Here is a 22842-nt window from a genome sequence, read left to right as displayed (position 1 = left end):
ACCTATGGACAAATCCTGGCGATACCATTAAGCGTTATGTATTAAGTACCAACTACAGCTGCTCACAGCCTGTCATTCTAGCACAGAATATATTTTTCTGTTTGAATATGAAGACAAATTTTAGTTAAAAGGGCTTTTCTGAGATCATGAAATGAGGTGATTATGCCTTCTCACCTGTTTAGGGAGATGGGATAAAGAAAATGTAACCTATCCTATTGATTTCCTGCATGGCAGGGGTTTGGACTGGATGGCCCCTGTGGTCTCCCAACTCTATGATTCTATGGAAGGTGGATTCAGAGCAGAAGGTGAGTGCTACCACAACAATGACTGGGAGGGAACGAAGAAGCTCAGTAAGTAAATATGCAAGACTCCTATATAGAGTCTTTGCAAACTGAAACAAATCAATTAATCCTTGAAAATTCAAGCATCTATTCTATTAGCTGAGCTGGAGATTTCCACATTACATTTTCTTCTTGCCTGGAATTGAGCCCACCAAAACTGGAGATTTTGCACCCTTACCTCCCATCTGGAGACGAAAACTGAAGGCTGAGGGCCAGGTCCTGAAATCTGGCAACTCTACTTTCCTCCTTCCACGCATTCCAGTGAGTTCCATGGATGAGTGAGGGCGTGAAAATGGATATCATAAGTCTCAGTCCAGCATTCCTAAACACTGTATTACACTGACTCTCAATTGCAAGTTCCTCCAAGCCAATCAGGTTTCTATTTTCTGCTAGCAGTCTACTTGATCTGTTTTCTAATGATGCCATTGGACTTTGGTTGTGTCTGATGCATGTGCAAACTTCCCTTTTTCGAAAGAAAGAGACCCATAATTTTGAAGAAGTCAGAAAGGATACTGTTTCAGGGGATATTCTGTTAGCTCACATATATACTGAAAAACAGTTATGTTCTGAGGAAACAGTTAACATATAATTGATCTCATGAATATTGTATCTTTTTTTCTATGGAAGTGACAAAATGGGAAATAATCCAGAGTAAAGGAAATTCATCTGATTTTTTTACACTTTTTTTCAGAGGGGGGAAATGTTACAAAGAATGCTCTTTGTCACCTCAGATATATATATCCCACACTTTGACCCTTTTCAGAGAAGATGGCAAACAAGGACAGTTAGAGACTGATTTTTTCACCTTTAAGGAAGGAAAATGAGTTAACAGAGAAGGGTCAATAAACACAGAGGTGGGCAACTGGACTCTTCTCTGGAGGTGATTTACAATTTCTGCTCTCTTTTTGGAGGGTGTACATTAGCTTTGCTTGGATCTGGTGGGCCTCAAAAAGCCTTTGGAGGACTCATATATGGGGGAGAACAGGCCACAGTTGCTTCAACTTTGCTTTAAGCACCATCTTTCATGAAGAAAATATATGGTACACACTCCTTACACCTTCACTACAGTTCTAATATCTAGGGCACAATAGCAGTGATGGGTTCATATAACAACATTCTATTTCATTAGCACATTTGCTCCAATAAATTTAGCTACCCAGGCAAGTTACACAGCATAGTACCACAAATCATCTAAGTTATTTACAGGCAGAAAACTTCAGAATCATTTCTCCCCATCTCTACAAGTATTAATAAAATTATAGCAGAGTAAACCATGTAGCAGAGAACCATTCACTACCATTTCATGATATTGAGACAAGTGATACACACACACACACACACACACACACACACACACCTCTTAGGAGTTGTATTTCTATAGTGGGTAAGGAGAAGGGGCATGGGCCCAAAGAAAAATGGGTAGGGCCAAATATATTTCTTACCAAATGCAACAGCTTCCAGGCAGGCATGCAGAACCTTGCCAGTTTGTAAACCTGAGATCTGGATCCATTTAAAACCATGAACATCTGAAAACAAGTGCTCCTTGTCCATGAAAAACATTGCTCGCCTTATCAATAAGGAGCTATTTATCAATTATACCAAGGACTATATGGGGCATCTCCACATTCAGGCACTTCCACAATGATGATGCATAGATAACAGGGGACACTTCATCACATCATTACTGCAAAGGTGCTGCTGAAGAAAGATACTACCCTACACTCATTGGGATTGCAACATTTTCCATTTCCCTGCAGCTTATGCAGTTTCCTCTTCCATTTTTTTGGCTTGTTGTGATGCTGTCCAATTCTTGTCCGCTAGAATCTGGAGATAGCTTTCCAGTTTTATTTCCCATCTCCTTCTGTTTGTCAGCTCTGTTAACAAGACACTTCCCATTGAGAGAATTTATCACTTATACTAAACTGAACAGGAAGTAAGAAAAATATCCAGTTTTGAAATTTGTGCCCAAAATTCAGGTTTAATTAGGTTGCTGGATGGGTTTTAACAACCCAATCCACCTTAAAAACAAGATGCAGATCCCATTGAAAATCCTTAACAATTTTTACAGACTGTTTTCTCTGGAACAAAAACAAAATGGTACAAAACATTCATTACTGTTCCCATTTTAAAACTACCCCACTCTTAACATGAGATTTAAAAATACACAAATGATTTAAAAGTTCCAACAGAACATTAAACACATGATAAAACAAGGCTGTTGACAGTATACAGCTCCCATTCTAAGTTGGGATGGGCAACATGTGAACCTCTGAATAACGAAGAATAGTGGATTTAATTATTGCTCTTCATTATTGGTTATTCTGGTTAGGGCTGATGGGAGCTTCCATCTAACAATATCTTGAGGGCCACAGGTTACCCACCCAAGAGCATGATGAATACATCATTAATTATGTTAATGCTGTCCAGAGTCTAACAATTTACCTTACTTGTTAAACTGGCATAGATTCATAAAGTTGGGGCTGCTAACAGTAATACCATACTTAAAAGCCCAAATTCTGAATGTGTGTGTACACAGTCTCAAATACATAATTGAGAAGGGGCGGCAAAAGAACCCCGATTATATGGTTATTTCCATTCTGCAACTGACCACGACATTACCCTCTTTCGTTTTCAAGAAATAAAAAGAATCGACATGACCATGAAGTTTTCCTACTGTAGTCCTAGGTATAATTATTCAGTCACCACTTGGTCCAACCATACAATCCTCCTTCTGCTTAGAAAAAGTACAAATCCTCAGGTCTTGGGTTGTTCTCAGTTGTTCTCTTGTGAAACTGATGTTGTCTAGAGAAAAGAGTGTAGTTTCTGTCAAGAGGTCTCAATTGTTTCCAACAGCACTGTTGTACAAAATCTCAACAAATTATATGAGTATGAAAAGGACAAGATGATTTTCATGGTTCCTACATAACAATTTTATCATGGTTGGTCATGTGGTCCAGTCCTTTTAATACAAAGGCAGGATGGGGTGATGGATGGAATTTACTTAAGGCAGAACAGTCAGGAATCTCAGCACACTGGATAAAAGACCACTGAATAAAAGACCAATACGGAGGTATTGAAGCAGATATTGGACAACCATCTATCAGGGATGGTCTAGTTGTATTCTGCCCTGGAGGTTCTGCATTAGGCAGGGGTAGGATTGTTGTTATTGTTACTGTAATTATAGTTATTCCCCCAAGATGGGGCTCAAAATGTAAAAGAACAACACAATTAAAAACATTAAAAAGTGAACATTAAACAGAATCAAACCATTTATAGTATTATAACAATTAACTCTCAAATTAAAAGGATAAAATGCAATTAAAAGGATAAAAAGCTCTTAAAAACACTTAAGTCAAAACAATACAGCATCCCGTAGCCTGTTATCATTAAAAATTCTATTTTAAAAGCCTGTCTTTTAAAGGTTTTAGCTTGCTGCCAGAAGGACAACTAAGATACAGCCATTCTGACCTTACTGGCAAGGGAGTTAAAGAGTTTAGGGGCAGCCACTGAAAAATCACTCTCTTACATCCCCATTAACTGTGATTGTGATGATGGTGGGACTGAGAGAAGGACATCTTCTGTTTATCTCAAGCCTGGGGCGGCTCATGCAGGGAGATACAGTTCATCAGATACCCTGGACTTGAGACATATAGGGCTTTATATGTCATAACAAGCACTTTGAATTGTGCCCAGAAACAAATTGGCAGGATACAGTAAGATTGCTTTCAAGTTTCAAATGCTGGCATTCTCTAGTGATCTTAAAAGTGAGACAGTATCATGAAATGACTGATAGTTACTCATATAGGCCCATGAATATATCCATTTTAGGGGGATTTTTTTTATTACACAAGCTGTTTAAAATTCCCAGAATATACTTTTTGGGTTTAATTTGATTGCAGCATGTAATACAGAAAAAGCCATTAAAGGCTCATTACTTTCAAGTGGTGAAAAACTGAAAACAAAGTACTGCATACTGTATTTCATTTTCTTCACAATCAGGAATTGATTGCAGGTTCCTACTGATTTGGGGAAAACCCTTGCCTAATAGAGAATGGGGAGGAGTGGTTGCCCTATACCCATTAGAGAGCACAGGGGGCCTTTCCTGGCAAACATATTAAAGAATAGGGGTGTGTACCACTTTGTGGGGCCACATGTGACTCACAGACCATACTTTGTATGTAGAGGTATCTTGTAGCACCTTTGAAGCTAATCTTGTTAGTCAAGATGAAGTGATGTGTTTTTATACTTTAATATTTATTATCAAAAATGAATTATATAAAGTATTTAAAATATAAAAAGCAGAATTCAAATGAAAGCAGGGCTCTGTCAGTTAATCAGTTAATCAGATGGAACTGAGGAAGCCCTGCTTTCATTTGAAATTTGATTTTTATTTTTTTAAAATATTTATATAATTCATTTTTGATAAATAATAAATATTAAAGTATAAAAACACATCATCTTGTCTCAAAGGTATTACAAGATCTCTCTACAGACTGATTCCACAGACTAAGACAGCTGTATCTTTGAATTAGACCATACTTTGCTCAGCCCTGTTTTACTGCCATGTTAAATCTATCTTTACTATTCATTTTTTTCATATACAAACCTGCAAACTGAAGTGGTATACTAAGGGAGGAGCGTCCTGAATCAGGATCTCATGGAGTGGCCCTGTGATGAAACTGTTTTTACCATCACAACTGTGTGTGTGCGTGGGGGGGGGAGCTGTTTTTCCTGCTCTCCACTACCCCTCCTGCATGTCCCATGTGCCCTCAGAACCTGCTCTGGATGGCTGGAAAACTCTCAGAAGCAGGTTTCTGACTGTGGAGACTGTGGAACGCTACAGGGAGCAGAGGAGAAATTCATATAGCACTACTGGATAGATGCTAGCATGATGTGAGATTTAGGCCTTAGACTGTTCACTAGAATCATTGTTGATGGTGTTAATTGCCTTTGAGTCTGCCCTGACTCATGGTGACCGTGTGGATGAGACCTCTTTAAGATTCTCTATCATCCACTTCTCTGCTAAGGTCCTGTAGATTCAAGTCTGTGACCTCCCTGATTGAGTCCACCCATCTGGCATGTGATCTTCCTCTCTTTCTACTACCCTCTATCTTTCCTAGCATTATTGTCTTTTCTAGTGATCCATACCTTCTCATTATGTGGCCAAAGTAAGACAGCCTCAGTTTGATCATCTTGGCTTCAAAGGAGATATCAGGCTTGATCTGTTCAAGGACCAAATTGGTTTGTCTTTTTGTCTGTCCACGGTATCCTAAGCACTCCTCTTCAGCACCATATCTCAAATGACTTGATTTTTTTCCTGTCTGGTTTCTTCACTGTCCAGCTCTCACATCCATACATGCGATGGGGAATACAATGGCTTGGATGATTCTAACTTTAGCGCTCAGATGTTTATCTTTGCACTTTAGGATCTTGCCTAGTTCCTCCATAGCTGTCATACCCATTCCCAGTCTTCTGATTTCTTGACTGGAGTCACCATTCTGATGATTGTTTGATTCTAGGTATGAGAACTCTTTTACTATTTTGATTTCCTCAATGTCTAGGGTGAATTTATGTATTTCATAATACATCATACACTATCCACACTAGTGTGCTGCCTTTTTGGCTGTACACCCCATTTGTGAAATGCACTCCCCTTTGAAGCTAATCGGTGCCAATATTTATTTCTTTTCAGCACCAGATCAAAACATAACCTTTTATAAAAGCCTTTGAGGCCTAATTTACTTTTAAGTATGTGCATGGCTTTAACACTTTTAGCCTTTTAAAGCTTTTTTAACCTGTATGAATTGTTTAATAAAATCAGTAAAATCAACAATTTTAATGTTAATAGAGTAGAATAAAAATATTTTAATAAATAAATTAGGATTTTTTTTAAATTCAGTGGCTGCATCTTGCCCCATGCTGCCACCCTGCAATTTTTTAAAAAGTGGAAAAGGTTGCTCACACCTTCCAAGGGGCAATTTTCTTCCAACTCTATGATTCTATGACATAATAAATATCTCGACATAGCAAATCCTTACACTTACATATGGAGTCCTTTCTCCAAACTGGCTATAGAATGTCATTTTCACTCTTTGCTTGTGTCCAGTTCTTTGGTCAAAGGTATAGCAGGATTCAAAAGGTGGGCTGTACAAATGCAGGCTAACAGCTGTTTCAGTATGGCTTGGGTTCTCCACTCGATGCAAGCCAATGGTGTCTATATAATACAAAATACAGGAGCACAGATTATGTACAACCTGGCTGCTGTGTGGGGATTATGAGCATTGTAATCAAACACATTCAAGGTTTCCCCAGGTTGGGAAAGTACCATTAAAGCCCTTAAGGTTTAAACCCAGAATTTTAAAGTGGGCCTGAAAATCAATTAGGAGTGAATGCATCTGATAAAAGCAGATGAAACTTCCTGTTGATGATTTTACAGACATCTTGCTAAACACTGCATATTCCGGACTGTTTTTGAAGTGAGGCCAACAGACAATGCATCACCTTAGACCAATGTGGCTAACATGCAGGCTCTGTGGCCTCTCCACGCCAATAAAACATGGAGAATTGCACCCCAGGGCCACAATTCTCCATCAAACTGTTTTGATAAAGTGGTATTATTTTTCTCCAAAACTGAGAGATTATTCTGATGTTGCCCACCTCTTCCCTAATCCAAACAGGGGATTTCCTGAGTGTGGTTCAAATTCATGTGGGTGTACACATTTTATTTTTTATTCCTTTCCAATTTGGGATGCCTGGGGATGAAAACATGGCAGAGGTTCTAGTTCCTGGTGACAATTGTTTGCCAAGTATCAAACTCTCAGTTATTTCCTCTGGAAAATACACAGAGAATATTCTTCTCAACTGTTAGACAAGTTGACTAAAACTGAAAAACTCTGTGCCAAGTTCATCCAAGGACACTTTCAGTGCCGTTGTGATATTATGCAAGCACAGCAGGCCTGTGCAATTGATGCAGAGGAACAATTAGAAAGATTGAACATGTAATCACTATAAAATTCAAGACAATTAGTTCTAGCCACCTGAAATTAATCAGAAGTATTAAGGTGGTGAAATCTAGTATGGTATACCTGCAGTGGTTTGGGCATTGGACTGTGACTCTGGAGACCACAGTTCAAATCCTGACTCAGCCATGGAAAGCCAGTGGGTGACCTCGGGCAAATCCTACTCTCTCAGGAAGGCAAAAGCAAACCTCCCTCTTGAGAAATCTTGCAAAGAAAACCTTGTAATAGTTTGCCTTAGGGTCCCCCTATGTCAGAAATGACTTGAAGGCACACAACAGAATAATTAAGATGGTTAAACTAAACTGGCCATATTTAAAAATAAACAGATGAGAATTGACTGAGAAGCAAAAGTTGAAAGCAATTCCATTGGTAACAATGTATCTTCACTTCTTTTTTCATGTCAGTTTAGATTCTGTCCCCAAATTCCAGGGTATTGCAGGTGTCTGCCCCTCCATAGATTGATGTGTTATTTTCAGTGTTACGAAAGCAAGCATATAGACAATGATATCTTCATTCTATGGTACTTGTATACACCAGAATAACATAATCAGAAATGGGATGTCTGGTTCCAACCTGGAACCTGACAGGTGGTTTGGTTTGTTGCTGCCACTTGACTGCAAAGTCCCTGCTTGCTACAGCCACACCAGTCATTCATTTTATCTGCTCTCTTCAGATATGTTTTATCAAATAGCATCAAGAAGTGGTACATACTGTAGAAGCAAATATTTATTTATTTCATTTGTATGTCGCCTTTCTCCTAGAAAAGATCCAAGATGGCTCACAGATAAAAACATTAAAAGTCTGAATAAAATTCAAAACAATTAAAATAATCTACGGATAAAATAAAATCACATAAAAATATACAAAAGTTAAAAGTATAACTAAAGCCCACCTGCTTCACAAAAAACCATCCTGATATGACTTGTATGTCATATGCCTGCTTTAATAAAAATGTCTTGGCTTGCTAACGAAAAGCAAGCAGGAAAAGGGCTAGCCTAGCTTTCCGTGGAAGAGTATTCCAGGGGGAGCAGCTACTGTGAAGGCTCTCTTTCATGTCCTCGCCTGTGGTCTTGCCAGGACTGAGAGAAAGCCTCCTCCTGAAGATCTTAGGGATCTGGCTAGTTTGTATGAGGAGCCAAACCAATGCATGCCCCTGTTCTGCAGTGCATGTTTGGCTGTCATACTAGATTTCCCAAGATGAAACGCTTCATGACTGGCACTGCTTCTGGAGGTACTTCACAGGGTGGCCACTTATAATGGAACAGAACTCAGCTTCAGCAAGGTTCTCCTAATAAAGACAGCCAGACAGAGCACAGTGGATGGAAGCATGATGTGGTAGTGATGGGAGCAAGCAGAAATGCTGCAATTCTTGAGAAGACAGTCCCAATAGTAACAGGGGCAAAAATGGAACCTTCTGACCTCTAGGCACTTGGCTCAATCATGCCAGTTTCTGACACTGGACCTGATTGTAGTTAATAGTCCTAATCATAATAATCCTAATCATAACAGAAAAGTGAACAAGCCTTTAGGTACGTAGGATGGTTAAATAGGACTAAATTTATAACTTATAGAAATGTCTCCATGTAACTTTAAAGAAAAAAAACCCAAATAACCCAACACACTTCAAACACTTTGCGTCATTTTTTTAAAATGCAATGTTTAAATGCAACAGTGTCAAAACAATTAGAACTTTTATGTAAAGTTAATTTTGGAATAAGTGAATTGCCAGAGCAAAAGGGCTTACCATTAATGTAGGCACACTGATTTTCCTTCAAAACTCTTTCTGATTTCTTCTGCATTTCTCCAACCCCTTTTTTGTCAGGCCACTCAAATAATGTTTCTTTTAGATTTCCCTGAAGTATCTTCATGAAGCAATGTGAATCTGTGTGATCATGGATGCTGCTATATATGAACATACATAAAAATATAGTAAGTTAGAAGGGTGGACAGACTCCTATATAGTACAGGTATTACAAATGTACTGCATAATAAAATGATGTTCTCTATCACATTCTCATGAAATCCAGTAAGTATTAGCATAATGTCATACAAAAACTCTCTGCCTGAAAACTCTTCTATTGATTTCAACTGAGTTTAAGTTCTATTTAAAGATATGGGTGGACTATCCCTCACCCAAAATTCCTGGAACCAGAAGTGTTCCATATTTCAGATTCCCCACCCTCCCAAATTTTGGAAGACTTGCATATACACAATGCAATATCTTGGAGATGAGACCCAACTCTAAACATGAAATTCATTTATGTTTCATTTATACTGTATACACATAGCCTGAAAGTAATTTTATATACAATATTTTTTAATAATTTTGTGTATGAAGCAACATTTGTGTGCACTGAACTATCAGAAAGAAAAGGTGTCACTATCTCAGCCACCCATGTGAACAAGTTTGGATTTTGGAGGATTTCAGAATTGTGGATAAGAGATATTCAGCTTGTAGTGACTGACAAGAAATTTCTTAAAATGTGTTTAGTTTGTATTCTATGCCTCTAAAAACAAAATAATATATTCACATAAAGTTATCCCTAATTTTAGAGACAAATTAAAAAGTGTTTGCTCATAGTTTCAGTAGAAAATTGACATGCCAGTGTTTCGGAGTAAGAAATGAATGTCACTTTGTCACATCTCCATTCTTGGTTACTTAGTTCTATTTCTGCAACACAGTAAAACAGATGGCAGGTTTTTATTTTTATTTTTAACTATCAGAAATACCAGTTTTGCTTAGGTTAGAAAGCTCTTAGTCCTCCTCCTGTCCACCGCCTCCCTCCACCCACTTCCACTCTTTCTCTCAAACCCACAGCCTGCCTCCCCTTGCTAATCCACCTTTTCCCTCTCCTCTGGAATAGCCTGTCTCTTTCTGAATTATTTGAAGAATTCTAGTACCTAGAGAAGGAAGTGGCATCTAAAGCTGTCCCAAAACCACATAAAGAAATGAATCTCCAAGGCCTCTAGCATTGTCTCTAAGGAAGATTAAGGAATCCTAGTGTCTACATATTAGTATTTCAGGCTTCAGACATGTAATGATTAACTAAAATTCATTAATATGTTTTAGAAAACATATAATCCTTAGAAGTACACCTGCAGCAAATTTTAAGCATCCATGCTAAGGTTCGGGTACATAAGATGCATAGTTTATGAACTCTAAACTCTCCCTCTTTAACTAGAGAAACTAAATGGAAATATCCAATAGTAATGTTAAACCAACAAGAGAATGAACCACCAATTCCTCCCTCCCCACAATTCAGATAGAGAACAACAAGAAATGAAAAGCTAAAAAGGAAATAGAAGACCTGACTAAAAATTAGTAACAAACCAAACAAGTCAGGAAGTAAGGAAAATTAGGTACGTATGTACAGTATTACAAATACATTGAAAAGGATCAATTTCTAGTAAAATCACGCAAACAGTCAGTGATCTATATTAAATGGATAATCCATACAGCTGCATGGCATTAAAGGGGCAATAGACATGAAGGTCAATTAGGCACTAATCTTTCCATTGATAGACAAATAAAAGGTAATATGGTGTTGTGGTTTGAGTGCTGGACTAGGCTACGACACCGAAGACCATCGTTTGAATCCCTATTCAGCCATGGAAACCCACTGGGTGACCATAGGCAAGTCATGCTTTCTTGGCCCCAGACTGAAGGCAAAGTTAACCCTGCTCTGAACAAATTCTGCCAAGAAAACCGAGTGATGGTCAACTTAAGGTCTCCATAAGTCAGAAATAACTTCAAGGTATATAACAATTAACAAGCTAACATTAGAAGCAAAGCCAGATGCATTTTGACATAGCTGTCTTCATCAGTGGCCAATATTGTAGTCCTTCATATCTTCCAGTTCCTCCCACCTCTCAGAGCCAAGCACATTGGCGCATAACCACCAACATTTTTGCTTTTGCTTGAACCTACTAAAACAAAACTCCAACAACTCTTGTCTTCTTCCTGCACCATCAGTTAATGCATGGCAAACTCGTTTTGCAATTTGAACTCAGTTTGCAACAATTTAGGTAAGCTGAGGACAAACAAGGAAAGTGCGAAGAAAAGAGAAACTGGGACATTTTAAAAACAGCTGAAAAAGTGGAATGACAGAAAATGAATTGGGACTATTCCTGTCAAATTGGTCAGTTGGAAGGTGTGTGAGTGATTTAAGCCCAAGACCCAAACTAGCCACTGAATAACTAGCAAATTATATAACTCACAATAAGGGAGCAATTTTATCCTGCTTCACATCAATTTAAGGACTAACCACCAGAAAACATTTCTCTTGTAGCCGACAGAATCTTTATGCATCATGGTGTCAAAGGTAATGTTGCCACAGGCAATACGTGCATATTTTCTCTCAAAGGGCTACAGTTGTTTCAGGATTTGGTTTCAACTTCTGCAACTGCAGTAGAGAGGCTATTGTTGTTGTGTGCCCTCATGTCATTTTGATTTACGGTGATCTTATCACAGGGTTTTCTGAGCAAGATTTGTTCTGTGGGAGTTTGCTTTTGCCTTCCCCTGAAGCTGAGAGTGTATGACTTGCCTAATGTAACCCAGTGGGTTTCTGTGCCAGAGTAGAGATTTGAACTCTCTTCTCCAGAGTCTAAGAAGATTATCATATAGAGGAGCAAGCGTCCTCCTCTCATCATTAAATTGTCATTAAATCATGTTAATAGCACAATAAGGGGGAAGATTATCACACACCCATGCACTTAGCCCATTCTTGTCCCATCTGTAAACAGTAATGGAGACACCATTTGGTATTAATGGAAGTTTCCGTTAATACCAAATGACACCTCCATTACTGTTTACAGATGGGACAAGAACGGAATAAGCACACAGGATGTGATAATTTCCCCCTCCCCCCAATTGTACTATTAACATGATTTAATGGCAATTTAATGACAGGAGGAGAACGCTTGCCTCCTGTGATAAAGTCCATAGTCCAATGCTCAAACCACTACACCATGCTGACTCTCAGCTGAGAGGCTACTGTAGACAAAATCTCTGATACAATCTGCAGAATTGCTGAGGATTCTTAGAGGAGATACTGTATGAGTGAGTCTCAAATCACTTTTTATCATATCATAAAAAGTGAGGTGAAGAGGAACTCCCTATCACTTTGCAGATACTGCCATAGAAGCAGGGGAAGCACAATGCCCCTTCAGTCAAAACACTGAGTGTCTAGAACAATGAAAAACCTCCCACCATTGTAAGAAAGCACAAAGAAGGAAGTCACCAAGTAACTCTACAAGCAGCTTGTTCTGACACAGAATTTACATTCCTCTCACTTGGAGATGTTGGTTTTTCAGAGGCCAGAAATAAAGTGCTACACAAATTCTGCACCTAGTACATAGCAACATCTAGCTCCACAAATATATGAACTGTGAAGGCAACAGAGAGAGAGACAGAGAGAGAGAGATTTTAATTTGGCAGCTATGTAATATATGTACATGTATATATGCTCACCCCTCCTATCCCTGCAGTCTGCCGTTGCATTTCTCTTACCAGCTACCAAATTAAAATATCTCTTCTTTCTCCCCATACCCCACAGTCTTTTTGAACACCAGTAACTCAACTGTTGCCCTGAAATTTGGGTGTATGTCAATTTACTGAATTTTAGTGGTGACCCCATCATAAAATGCACTCACTGCATTTTGGATGAACATATAACTATAACCCCTATACAGCTGGCCCTCTATATACCTGCAGCTTTTTTTATCCATGGATTCAAGCACCCACAGCTTGAAAATATTTGAAAAAGGATAAATTCAAAATAGCAAACCTTGTTTTTGTCTTTTTATGTAAGGGACACAATTTTACTGTGCCACTGTATTTAATGGGACTTGAGCATCCACAGATTTTGGTATCGCTTGGGGGGGGAGGGGGTCCTGGAACCAAACCCCAGTGGATACCAAAGGCCCCACTGTATTCTGCTCTGGGGAGGCAGAAGCTGCATTTGCCCCATGCTGGTTAGTCAATTTTATATCAATCACAACTGTGCTTGCTGAAACAGAGCTGTCAGTAGTACTGACAGACTGGACCTTGTGTTAATAAGAAAGACCTGAGAGTATAACAACATTTTTAAGAGAGTCAACTGTTAAAGCAACACATAAAATTTCCAAGAAGACAGTCCATGTGAAATACTGGAACAGGCTGCACTGAAAGAAAGCAAATTGTGAAGCTCACTTCAACCATTAGCCACATCTCTTTGAAAGGTTTGGGGAGGGAAAGTGTTTGACCATGCAAATGCAAACACAGACACAGACACACACACACACACAGAGAGAGAGAGAGAGAGAGAGAGAGAGAGAGAGAGAGAGAGAGAGAGAGAGCCCCTCATTTCAGTAATTGTTCCCTTTTGAATTGGCTGTTCCCACTGCACAGATTATTACATTCTGTAGGGATGCCTTGGCGAAAGTCCCAGATCTGTGAGGAACTCAGAACAGCACAGGCCAACATTCTGCTCTCTTTCAAGGTACCCCTTTGGCTGTTGAAACATCCTTGGCTACAGATTCTCTAGTACCAGAAGTTTCGTGCCTCTATATTCCAGTAGCTAGGGTGCACAACATGTTTTGCTTGTGAGGATCCCACAGACATTTTTGCCATCACTCCAAGAAAATGCTTAAAATACAAACCAGCAATGAAAAAAATCAATTGATCACTGGCGGGCATTAAAAAGAAATCAATAAAATATGCACAAGATGGTATGCTTTTATCTATCTTTTTATCTGTCTGCAGCCACATACCTGCCATGGCCTTCTCCCCAGCATAAGATCATGAGATTGAACTTCTCATTTCCTTTATCCACAAGATTTCTTGTGTATCTGAAACAGTAAAAGAAAAGAAAAGAGAGGCTCATTTTTAAAAAAAAATTATCAGGGAGAAAACAGAAGGTAGGAAACTCTCTCTTATATTTTCAGAAGAAGAACCCTAAAAGAGCTGAAGTTCAGGGGGAACAGGTTGCCCTCTATCTGATTTTGGAGCCATACATTCTCCCCTCGGCTCCACATGCCACAGCTTAACCCATTTAGCAGAAGTGTTTCCAAGGGTTGGAGATCTTTGAGAAGAGGAGAGCATCAATTGCTCCACATTTTACATTTTAGCAAATCAACCTTCTCTGAAAACCCTCCTCTATAAAAAGACATCTAAAGGGACTAACAAAACTAACACAAAGAATGTGGTATTTTATAGCACTGTACAATAAGCCACTGAAAGCATGGTTGCAATTCCATTGATGAAAGCCATAACTTCAGTCCCATTGTGACTTGGTTTTATATTATATGCATGTGGTTGCCTGCATACAAATCATAGATATCGCATGGGTTTCAAGAAACTCAAAGGGCTTTTCATAATGGTTTTTCTCAAAGTGCAGCTCCTCATGCCAAATTGACTCATTTGTCCCCCTATTCCAAACTTGTTTGCAATATTACATAGCAATCTACCTTTGAAAGGTAAAAACTGTATTGGGCAGTACGTATTTTGAAATATTACCATTGTTTTAATGAAGTTCTTCCTAATTAAAAACAACAACTCTACAGTTTTCTGAAGACAAGAACAAATGAGTCCAACAGTACCATCTATTCTAGGTATTTCTACTCAGAAGTAAGTAAGTCCCATTGAGTTCAACAGTGTTTATTCCCAGCAAGTGTATCCAGGGCTTCAGTCTGATACTACCAAGGCTGACAGCTACCTACAATCCAAGATTAAGAAATCATTGCATAAAAAAGAAAAAGAAAAGAAGCATCTGATGAAATGTGCTGCACATAGAAGCACATGACACATAAATAATTTCTTTAGTTTTTTTAAAGTGTTGCAAACTATTTATTGTTAATTTTGGAAAGGTGCACAAACATGGCTATCCCCCTCGAAATGTCTGGATAAAAAGATGAGAGATAAAAGGATTCTAACTTTAAAATGTTTTCTAAAAATCCTGAACATAAACACACCTGTAAACAAAGAATTTCTTTTTTAACAGGATAATAAACACTCCCTACTAAAATATCTTATTATACAGTGGCATCTCTTTCTTAAAATATTAGCAGATGCATGAATACATGAAGGCTTAATCCAAACATAAATGTAAGTTTACATATTGGGATTGTTATCAGAAATCTGTAAACTAAAAAAGGGCCTTTCCAAATGAGAAACAGAGGACTGAAATGAGGGGAGAAATCACTAATTTGTCAAAGGCATTCTGTAAAAGACATTGCAACAGATTCACCATTTGTTGGAAAACGTAACATGCCAGAGAACTAAAAATATAAAACCCGATTTTTATCACACAGCCACTTGTTTCTCTTATCTAATCAGTGATAACATTATATAACACAAGATAAGATTTGGGAATGCAGACAGGGCAAGTCAAACTCTAGGAGGAGAACACAGAGTGGAGAACAAGGTGCCTTTCAGCACATGCTTATCCTAGTAATTTGTTTTCACTGCCATAACTGGAGTGTACACAAAACCCCTTGAGCACACACTTCTGACTTCTCCTCAGAACTAACTGTTTTGGAATGCAGTTCCCAGAATTCCCTAGCCAGTATGGCCAATGGCTTTCTTTTCTTAGCAATGTGTCACTGACCACGATAGCTGTGGATTCTGGGAGTTGTAGACCTAAATTTTCTAAGAGGTCATGCTCTCCATAATCTTCCTTGATTCCTTTAAATTTACACAGCGCTGTACATACAATCTTTTTAATTGGACGGTTCCCTGCCCTCAGGCTTACAATCTAAAAAGACACAACACAAAGGGAGTGGTGGTGGGGAAGGGGCCTCTCTAGTAGGATAATACATATAAAAATACATAGCAATACAGGAAATGATTCAATAAAACAGACAACAAAAGAACATCAAATAGCAAGTGACAATTATGCAATGCCTGGGAACGCTGCCCTGAACAGGATGGTCTTCAACTCCGTTTTGAAGCTGGTTAAAGAAATGATGGCTCTTGCTCGCAGGGGAAGAAGGTTCCAGGCATGAGGGGCAGTGAGTGAAAAGGGGCAAATCCGAGATGGAGCAGAGGAAATCCTGGGCTGGGACAGCAGACCTTGACTACCAGAACGGAGGGCCCTGGTGGGAAGGTGAGGAGAAAGAAGGTCTGATAAGTAAGGAGGGGCCAGCTCATGGAGGGCTTTAAACGTGGACAGCAGGAGTTTATTCTGAATGCGGAAAGGGAGGGGGAGCCAGTGAAGGGATGCCAACACAGGAGAGATGTGGTCAGAGCGGTGGGTGGAAGTGATAATGCATGCAGCTGAATGCTGGACAGAAATTAAAGGATGGAGGTGAGAAAGAGGAAGCCCTGCCAGAAGGATGTTACAGTAATCAAGTCGTGAGACCACTAGGGCATGGACCAGGATCTTGGCAGTAGAGGCAGAGAGATATGGTCGGATTTTGGCAATATTGTATAAAAAGAATCTACAAGCCTTGGCTGTGGTCTGGATCTGAGGGATACACAACAGAGAAGAATCAAAGATAAAACCAAGACTGCGGGCTTGCTGGACTGGTTGAAGAGAAATGTTGTCCACAGAGACAGAAAAGGAGTGTTGAAGGATGGGCTTAGGAGGAAAGACAAGAAGCTCCGTCTTGGACATGTTGAGCTTCAAACGCCAATGGCGCATCCACTGCGAGACAGCTGTGAGGCAAGACGAGACTTGCTGTTCAAGCCTTGGAGAAAAGTCAGGGGTGGAAAGATACAACTGGGTGTCATCGGCATAGAGATGGTAGGAAAAACCAAAAGAGCTAATGAGTTTTCCTAAGGACAGTGTGTAGAAAGAAAACAGAAGGGGACCCAGAACAGAGCCCTGGGGAACTCCAACAGATAAGGGAACAGGAGAAGAAGTCTGGCCCCCTGCAACTACTGCAAAAGATCTGCCAGACAAGTAAGATCGAAACCAGTCGAGAACAGAGTCTGAGAACCCAAGGTCAGAAAGTATATCAACTAGGATCAGGTTAGGAGAAATGTGTGGAGCCATGGGAAGGATGGGATTTGCTACCCAGTGATCAACGGGAAGGTGTGACAATGGCAGAGACAGGTGCATAAATATGCTGTCGCACCTGAGGCTTTAATATCACTCTATACTACATCTGAAGAAATGGGTTTATATCCATGAAAGCTCACGCTAAAATAAAAATTACTGTAGGTAAACTGAAAGGAGCTGCCACATTCCTTCCCCCCTCCTCTTCCCTTCGTCCTTTTTATGCTGCAAGAGACTGCCATGGCCACTTCTTTGAAAACTCATTTAGGAGTGTGGGTGTATGGGAGGTAGCCCTTTTGTTATGGCTTTTGCTTATCCTTGGTAGTCAGAAATCCTGTCTGATCTACTGCAAATCCCCAAGAGAGCTATCTGCAGATCTACTTTCTGCCCATCCTTAAACGATATATCTTCCTCCAGGCCAGCCAACGCCCCTCTATCAATTTCTGCCAAAGCACAGAAACCATGCACTAGCTGCTTCTGGTAATTCAAGCAGTCATTTTTCTCATTGGCCCATCACTTTGGAGGTGTTGCTCCACAGTGGCTGTGATTGGTTGTCTGGTGCTGGCCTTTTCCCTGCCTCTCAGCCTCCCACACTGGGCTGCTGCGTGGCACTTTGGAAGAGCCTTCTCCCACAGATGCCAGCTGGTGGGAGGAGGAGGAAGAAACACTGGGCAGAGAAAGCGAGGCAGGCCTCATGCTAGGATACACGTGTCTCTTCCCCCAGCTGCAAGCCAAAAGGGCTCTCACGAACTCAGAGAGGATACAGAGCAAAAACATTTGACTATTTAGTTCCCGGTACCCACAGCACATACTGTGCCATTTATAAGGGCTGCTCTGTTTAATGACGCCAATTTTATTGAGTAGAATTCAAAGATAATAGCCGTGTTAGTCTGTAGAATCAGCACACCTGACTTCAATCTACAGTTTATAGCACCTTTGAAATTGGCAGCATGAGCTTTCGCAGACTTTGGTCTACTTCCTCAGATGCATTTGGTGGAGTGGAAGCCAGGTACAGACATATATATGCCATTGGTATGTGAGGTATCCATGCTTGATAGCATTCAGGCTTATGAGTGGGGAATAAACCCGCTGATCTAGGGTCGCCAGAGTGAAAACTGAAGAGGGCTCCTGTACTCTTCAAGTGCTGTGATTGTTGCTGTATGCCTTCAAGTCATTTCTGATTTACGTGGACCCTAAGGTGAACCTATAATGGAGTTTTCTTGTCATTATTTGTTCAAAGGAGGTTTGCCTTTGCCTCAGGCTGACAGAGTGTGATCTGCCCAAGGTAACACAGCTGGTTTCCGTGGCTGAGTGAGGATTTGAACCCTGGTCTCCCGAATTGTAATCTGACACTCAAACCACTACACCTCACTGGCTAGTTTTGTTTGTTAGCTGGTTGAGTGATAAACAGCATTCACTCTTCTATACAACCATTAAATGTACTGGGACCCAATACAGTTTTCAGTCTGGAAACTCTAGTGGCAGAGCATATGCTTTGCATGCAGAAATGCCCATCTGCAGTCCCTAGTAATTACAGGTAGGACTAGAAAAACCTTTACCTGAAGCCTGGAAGATCTGCTGCCAGTGTACCAAAAACACTGGGCTAGACTGACCCCAGTCTTACTCAGCATAAGTCACCATGTTGTTGCTCTGTGCCTTGAGGTCATTTTCTACTTATCATGGATTTTTCTTGGCAAGATTAGTTCAGAGGTTTGCCATTGTCTTCCTGTGAGTCTGAGAGTATGCAGCTTGCACCAGGTCAGCCTGTAGGTTTCATGGCCGAGCTGGGAATTGAACCCTACTCTTCAGAGTCATAGTCCAACACTCAAACCACTACGCTACCCTGGCTCTCCAAGTCACCTTTTTACATAACCGTGTAAGCCACTTGGTAAAACAGTGGCAGGGTTCACCTAGCACACTAACATGCTATTTGGTCAGGAATGATGGGAGTTGTAGGTCAGCACATATAAGGCACTTCAGGTCAGGATGTTGCAGCAGTCTAGCCAAATATGTGACAAAAGCCACAAAACATACATTTCCACTTGGTCATCAAAACCCATCCTTAATCACTGTTGTCATGGTCTTCTTGAGTTCTTCTTCCACTATTTTTTGTTGATTTTTGTTATCTATGTTCATCTTCTTCTTTTTTTGGCACTGGTGCATCTGAATACATTCTTCATCATACTCAGAATGATGAAAGAGCAGTTCAGGTTGTTGTCCCAATTATGGTTGTTGTCACTGGTCATCTGAGCTTATCCTCAACATATATAGTTAGAACAGGAAACGAACATTTTAATAATAATAGATTAGCTGCCTATTCATTCTCTAAGAAAAGGAGTCAGGATGAATTTTTATCCATACTTTATCCATGAATGAGGTTATGGTGAAGTAGTTATTCTAATTCATATTGGATAAAGCCCACTTAAACTTCTGATCAGCTGAAAGGGTGCTCATGGAGATAACAAGGCACCACTGTGTGCTTTGGGGTTTACACTGTTTAAAAAAAGGTTTCCCTGTAGGCTGGCCTGCTGGATTTTACTGATGTTCTCACCACCAGCTCCCACAGGTGCAACCCTGAGGACTCATGTGGAAAGGGAATTCAGACTGTCTTGCACAGAAGCAGATCCCCAGCTGTGTGGCAGCTACCAGGGACCAAAAACGTCTGACTTGGTGAAATGCATTTCTGAGTGGGAATGAAGGACTGACAGGTACTGGCATTAATGGGGCCAAACAGCATTAAAGCTCTGGTGGAGAATTCCACAGCACTGAGCCATGGCAGTTAAAGTGGTGTCAAACCAGATTATTTCTGCCGTGTGGCTGCAGGCTCAACTGTCCCTAAGCCGCTTCATCTTTAAATTACCAGCCCAGCAGTCCAAACTGCTTTGCCCCCCTCGCCAAACAAGAACAAAACCTGCTCTGCCCAGGGGTCTGTAGCAAAATTATTTAAGAGGACCCACTTTCTAGACAAAATGGAGGTAATCCAGAGAGAGCAAATTCGTAACAGCAGCAGTACTAACAAAGTGCCTCAGGCCAGATGCAAGTGGAGAAAATGTCAAGAGTAGGAAATTTCTGTTTAAGGCTCTTTCAAACTAAAGAGGACAGGCTTACTCTCCTGGAGGCTAGTTTAACCTGTGGTAATGTGGTGTAGTGGTTTGGACTATGATTTTGGAGACTCGGGTTCCAATCCCTGTGCAGCCATGAAAATCCATTGGGTGACCTTGGGCAAGTCACACTCTCTCAGCTTCAGGGGAAAGGCAAGGCAAATGAACAAATGAAAGAAAAGCCCATGATAGGGTTGCTGTTAAGTCAGAAATGAGGCATACAAAAACCACCACAACCATCTAATGGGCTTGTTATGATTCCCAAACTTTGGACTTCCAGGGGTTTTGGACCTCCAATCCCAGAAGCCCCAGCCAACTGGGCCAGCAGCTGGGAACTGTGGGAGCTGAAGGCCAGAGCCCCTGGAGGACTACAGTTGGGGAACCACCGTGAGAGTCTCTGGGCCAAAACACACTGCAGAAATAATCCGTCTTGAGACCACTTTAACTGCCCTGGCTCAGAGCTAGGGAATTCTGGGAACTGTAGTTTTGTGAGACATTTAGCCTTCTCTGTCCCCCAGTCTTCTCTGGAGGACTCTGGTGCCACAACAAACTCCAGGTCCCAGAATGCCCTTGCACTCGGCCAGGGCAGTTAAAGCGGTCTCAAACTGGATTATTTCTGCAGTGTGTTTTGGCCCTGTGGGCGTGTTTGTGGAGGCTGCACCCACATTGCAGAAATAATCCGTTTTGACAATGCTTAAACTGCTTTTAGTTCTGGTTAAAAACCAACCCCAATTCCCCAAATCCCCCAGCCTTGAGCCGTGGCAGTTAACACACTGCAACAGACAAGTGAGCAGATTACAACCAAAACTACAAGTCAACACACTACAAGAAGTTAGCACACTCCAGCCAACCAACTACAATTCCCAAACGTTCAGACCCCGCAGCAGCCCCTGCGGCCCCGAGGAGGCTTCCCTGCCCTGGAGGCGCCGAGGGAGCCAGAGCGCCGGGGCCGACCGGGCTCCTTTCTGCAGCAGCCAGGCAGGGCCTTTACCTGAACTGGTCGAACTGGGCGTATCTGGCCCAGTCCCCGGGGTTGCTCTCGTAGGACTCCATGGCGCTCTGGACCTGGGCCGCGTTGACCTTCTTCTCTCCGGAGAACAAGTGATGGAGCTCCTGGACCAGCTCCTCCAGCGCCTGGACCTGGCCCACCTCCGTCTGCCCAAGGAGAGCCATCCTCCCCAGCAGCAGCACCAGCAGCAGAAGCCCAGGAGGGAGGAAGGAGAGAAGGAAAGAGCCTCTCTTTATCCCTGGAGTCGGAGGGGGAAGGTCCCGAGACTCCCGAGTGGCCGCTGAGGGCAGAGGGAGGGACCCAGAGGCTGCTGCTCTCTGGCCGGCAGACAGACAGACAGACAGACAGGCCGAGCCCAGCCCCCTGCTCGCCTTTGAAAGCCCAGCGCCTCCTTCCTCCCTCCCTCCTGCTGCTGCTGCTGAAGGCGGGAAAGGGAAGAAGCCCACCGCCACCGAAGCAGGACTCACACAAAGGCCCCTTCCTCCCCACTCGCTCGGGCAAAGCTGCCCCACAAAAGGAGACCTCTGCAGCCTTGGCCTCTCTCTGCCATGGCCTGGGCCTCAGAGGGAGAGAGAGAAGAACCTTGGATTTGGTCCCCTTCCCCTTTGGGCTCCTCTCTCTTTTTAGATTGGAAGCCTGAGGGCAGGGAACCTTGAGGGATGAAGGGCGGGTAGATACCGCAAAGGAATAAATGCCTGGAATATAATGGGGAAATAGGCATCATCGGTGCTCCAAAGCAAGCCCTGAGTTGGTCATTTTAAGATAAGGTTTTACTTTCAAAGCTATAGCCATGTCAGTCTGTGGAATCAGTACGCAGAGCCCTTGTGGCACCTTTGAGAAAGGAGTTGGCAGCATCAGCTTTCCTAGACCAAAGTCTACTTCCTCGGAGACATTTGGATATAATAATAATAATAATAGAGATCTTGTAGCACCTTTTGAGACCAACTGAAATAAAGAAGTTGGCAGCATGAGCTTTCCCAGACTTCAGTCTCCTTCCTCAGAGGCATTTGGATATAATAACACTAACAGTAGAGAAATCTGTAGCACCTTTGAGACTCACTAAAAGAAAGAGGTTGGCAGCATGAGCTTTCCTAGACCAAAGTCTACTTCCTCAGGTGCTTTAATGTAATGTAATGATAGAATCCTAGAGTTGGAAGAAACCTCAAGAGCCATCCAGTCCAACCCCATTCTGCCATGCAGGAACTCTCAATCAAAGCACCCCTGCTGTGACAGATGGGCCTACAACTCTTTATGATTCAAAGCTATAGCCATGTTAGTCTGTGGAATCAGTATGTAGAGAGATCTTGTGGCACCTTTGAGACTCACTAAAAGTTGGCAGCAAGAGCTTTCCTAGATGCCTACTTCCCCATGTTGTCTTATATTCTGCTGGAATCC

At 41.4% G+C, this 22842-nt stretch overlaps 1 protein-coding gene across 1 annotated transcript; it reads right to left on the bottom strand.

The window, feature by feature from the left end:
• Positions 1 to 2299: 2299 nt before the first annotated feature.
• Positions 2300 to 21636, bottom strand: LOC149323765 (cysteine dioxygenase type 1-like). Its single transcript, XM_089492085.1, has 5 exons — positions 21430 to 21636; positions 14111 to 14188; positions 9105 to 9262; positions 6386 to 6555; positions 2300 to 3143 (listed from the first exon to the last, which is right to left on the bottom strand). Exons 1-5 carry the CDS (start codon positions 21609 to 21611, stop codon positions 3114 to 3116), a joined length of 618 nt encoding a protein of 205 aa, XP_089348211.1. The 5' UTR covers positions 21612 to 21636; the 3' UTR covers positions 2300 to 3113.
• Positions 21637 to 22842: the final 1206 nt, after the last annotated feature.

The sequence above is a fragment of the Sceloporus occidentalis genome, unplaced genomic scaffold (assembly GCF_023333645.1).
Source record: "Sceloporus occidentalis isolate IW3139 unplaced genomic scaffold, rSceOcc1.0.p SCAF_1, whole genome shotgun sequence".
Classification (NCBI taxonomy): domain Eukaryota; kingdom Metazoa; phylum Chordata; class Lepidosauria; order Squamata; family Phrynosomatidae; genus Sceloporus; species Sceloporus occidentalis.
Note: the sequence above shows the minus strand (reverse complement) of the source record. Positions and strands in the feature narration are given on the sequence as shown.

What these genes read in the sequence shown, in the direction of transcription:
- LOC149323765 (XM_089492085.1), bottom strand. Translation starts at nt 21,611, where the DNA reads ATGGCTCTCCTTGGGCAGACGGAGGTGGGCCAGGTCCAGGCGCTGGAG. An exon ending in GCCCAGTTCGACCAGTTCAG is followed by an intron (nt 14,189 to 21,429) that starts GTAAAGGCCCTG and finishes TTACTGTTTCAG; the next exon opens with ATACACAAGAAATCTTGTGG. An exon ending in TCAGTGTGCCTACATTAATG is followed by an intron (nt 6,556 to 9,104) that starts GTAAGCCCTTTT and finishes TGTATTATATAG; the next exon opens with ACACCATTGGCTTGCATCGA.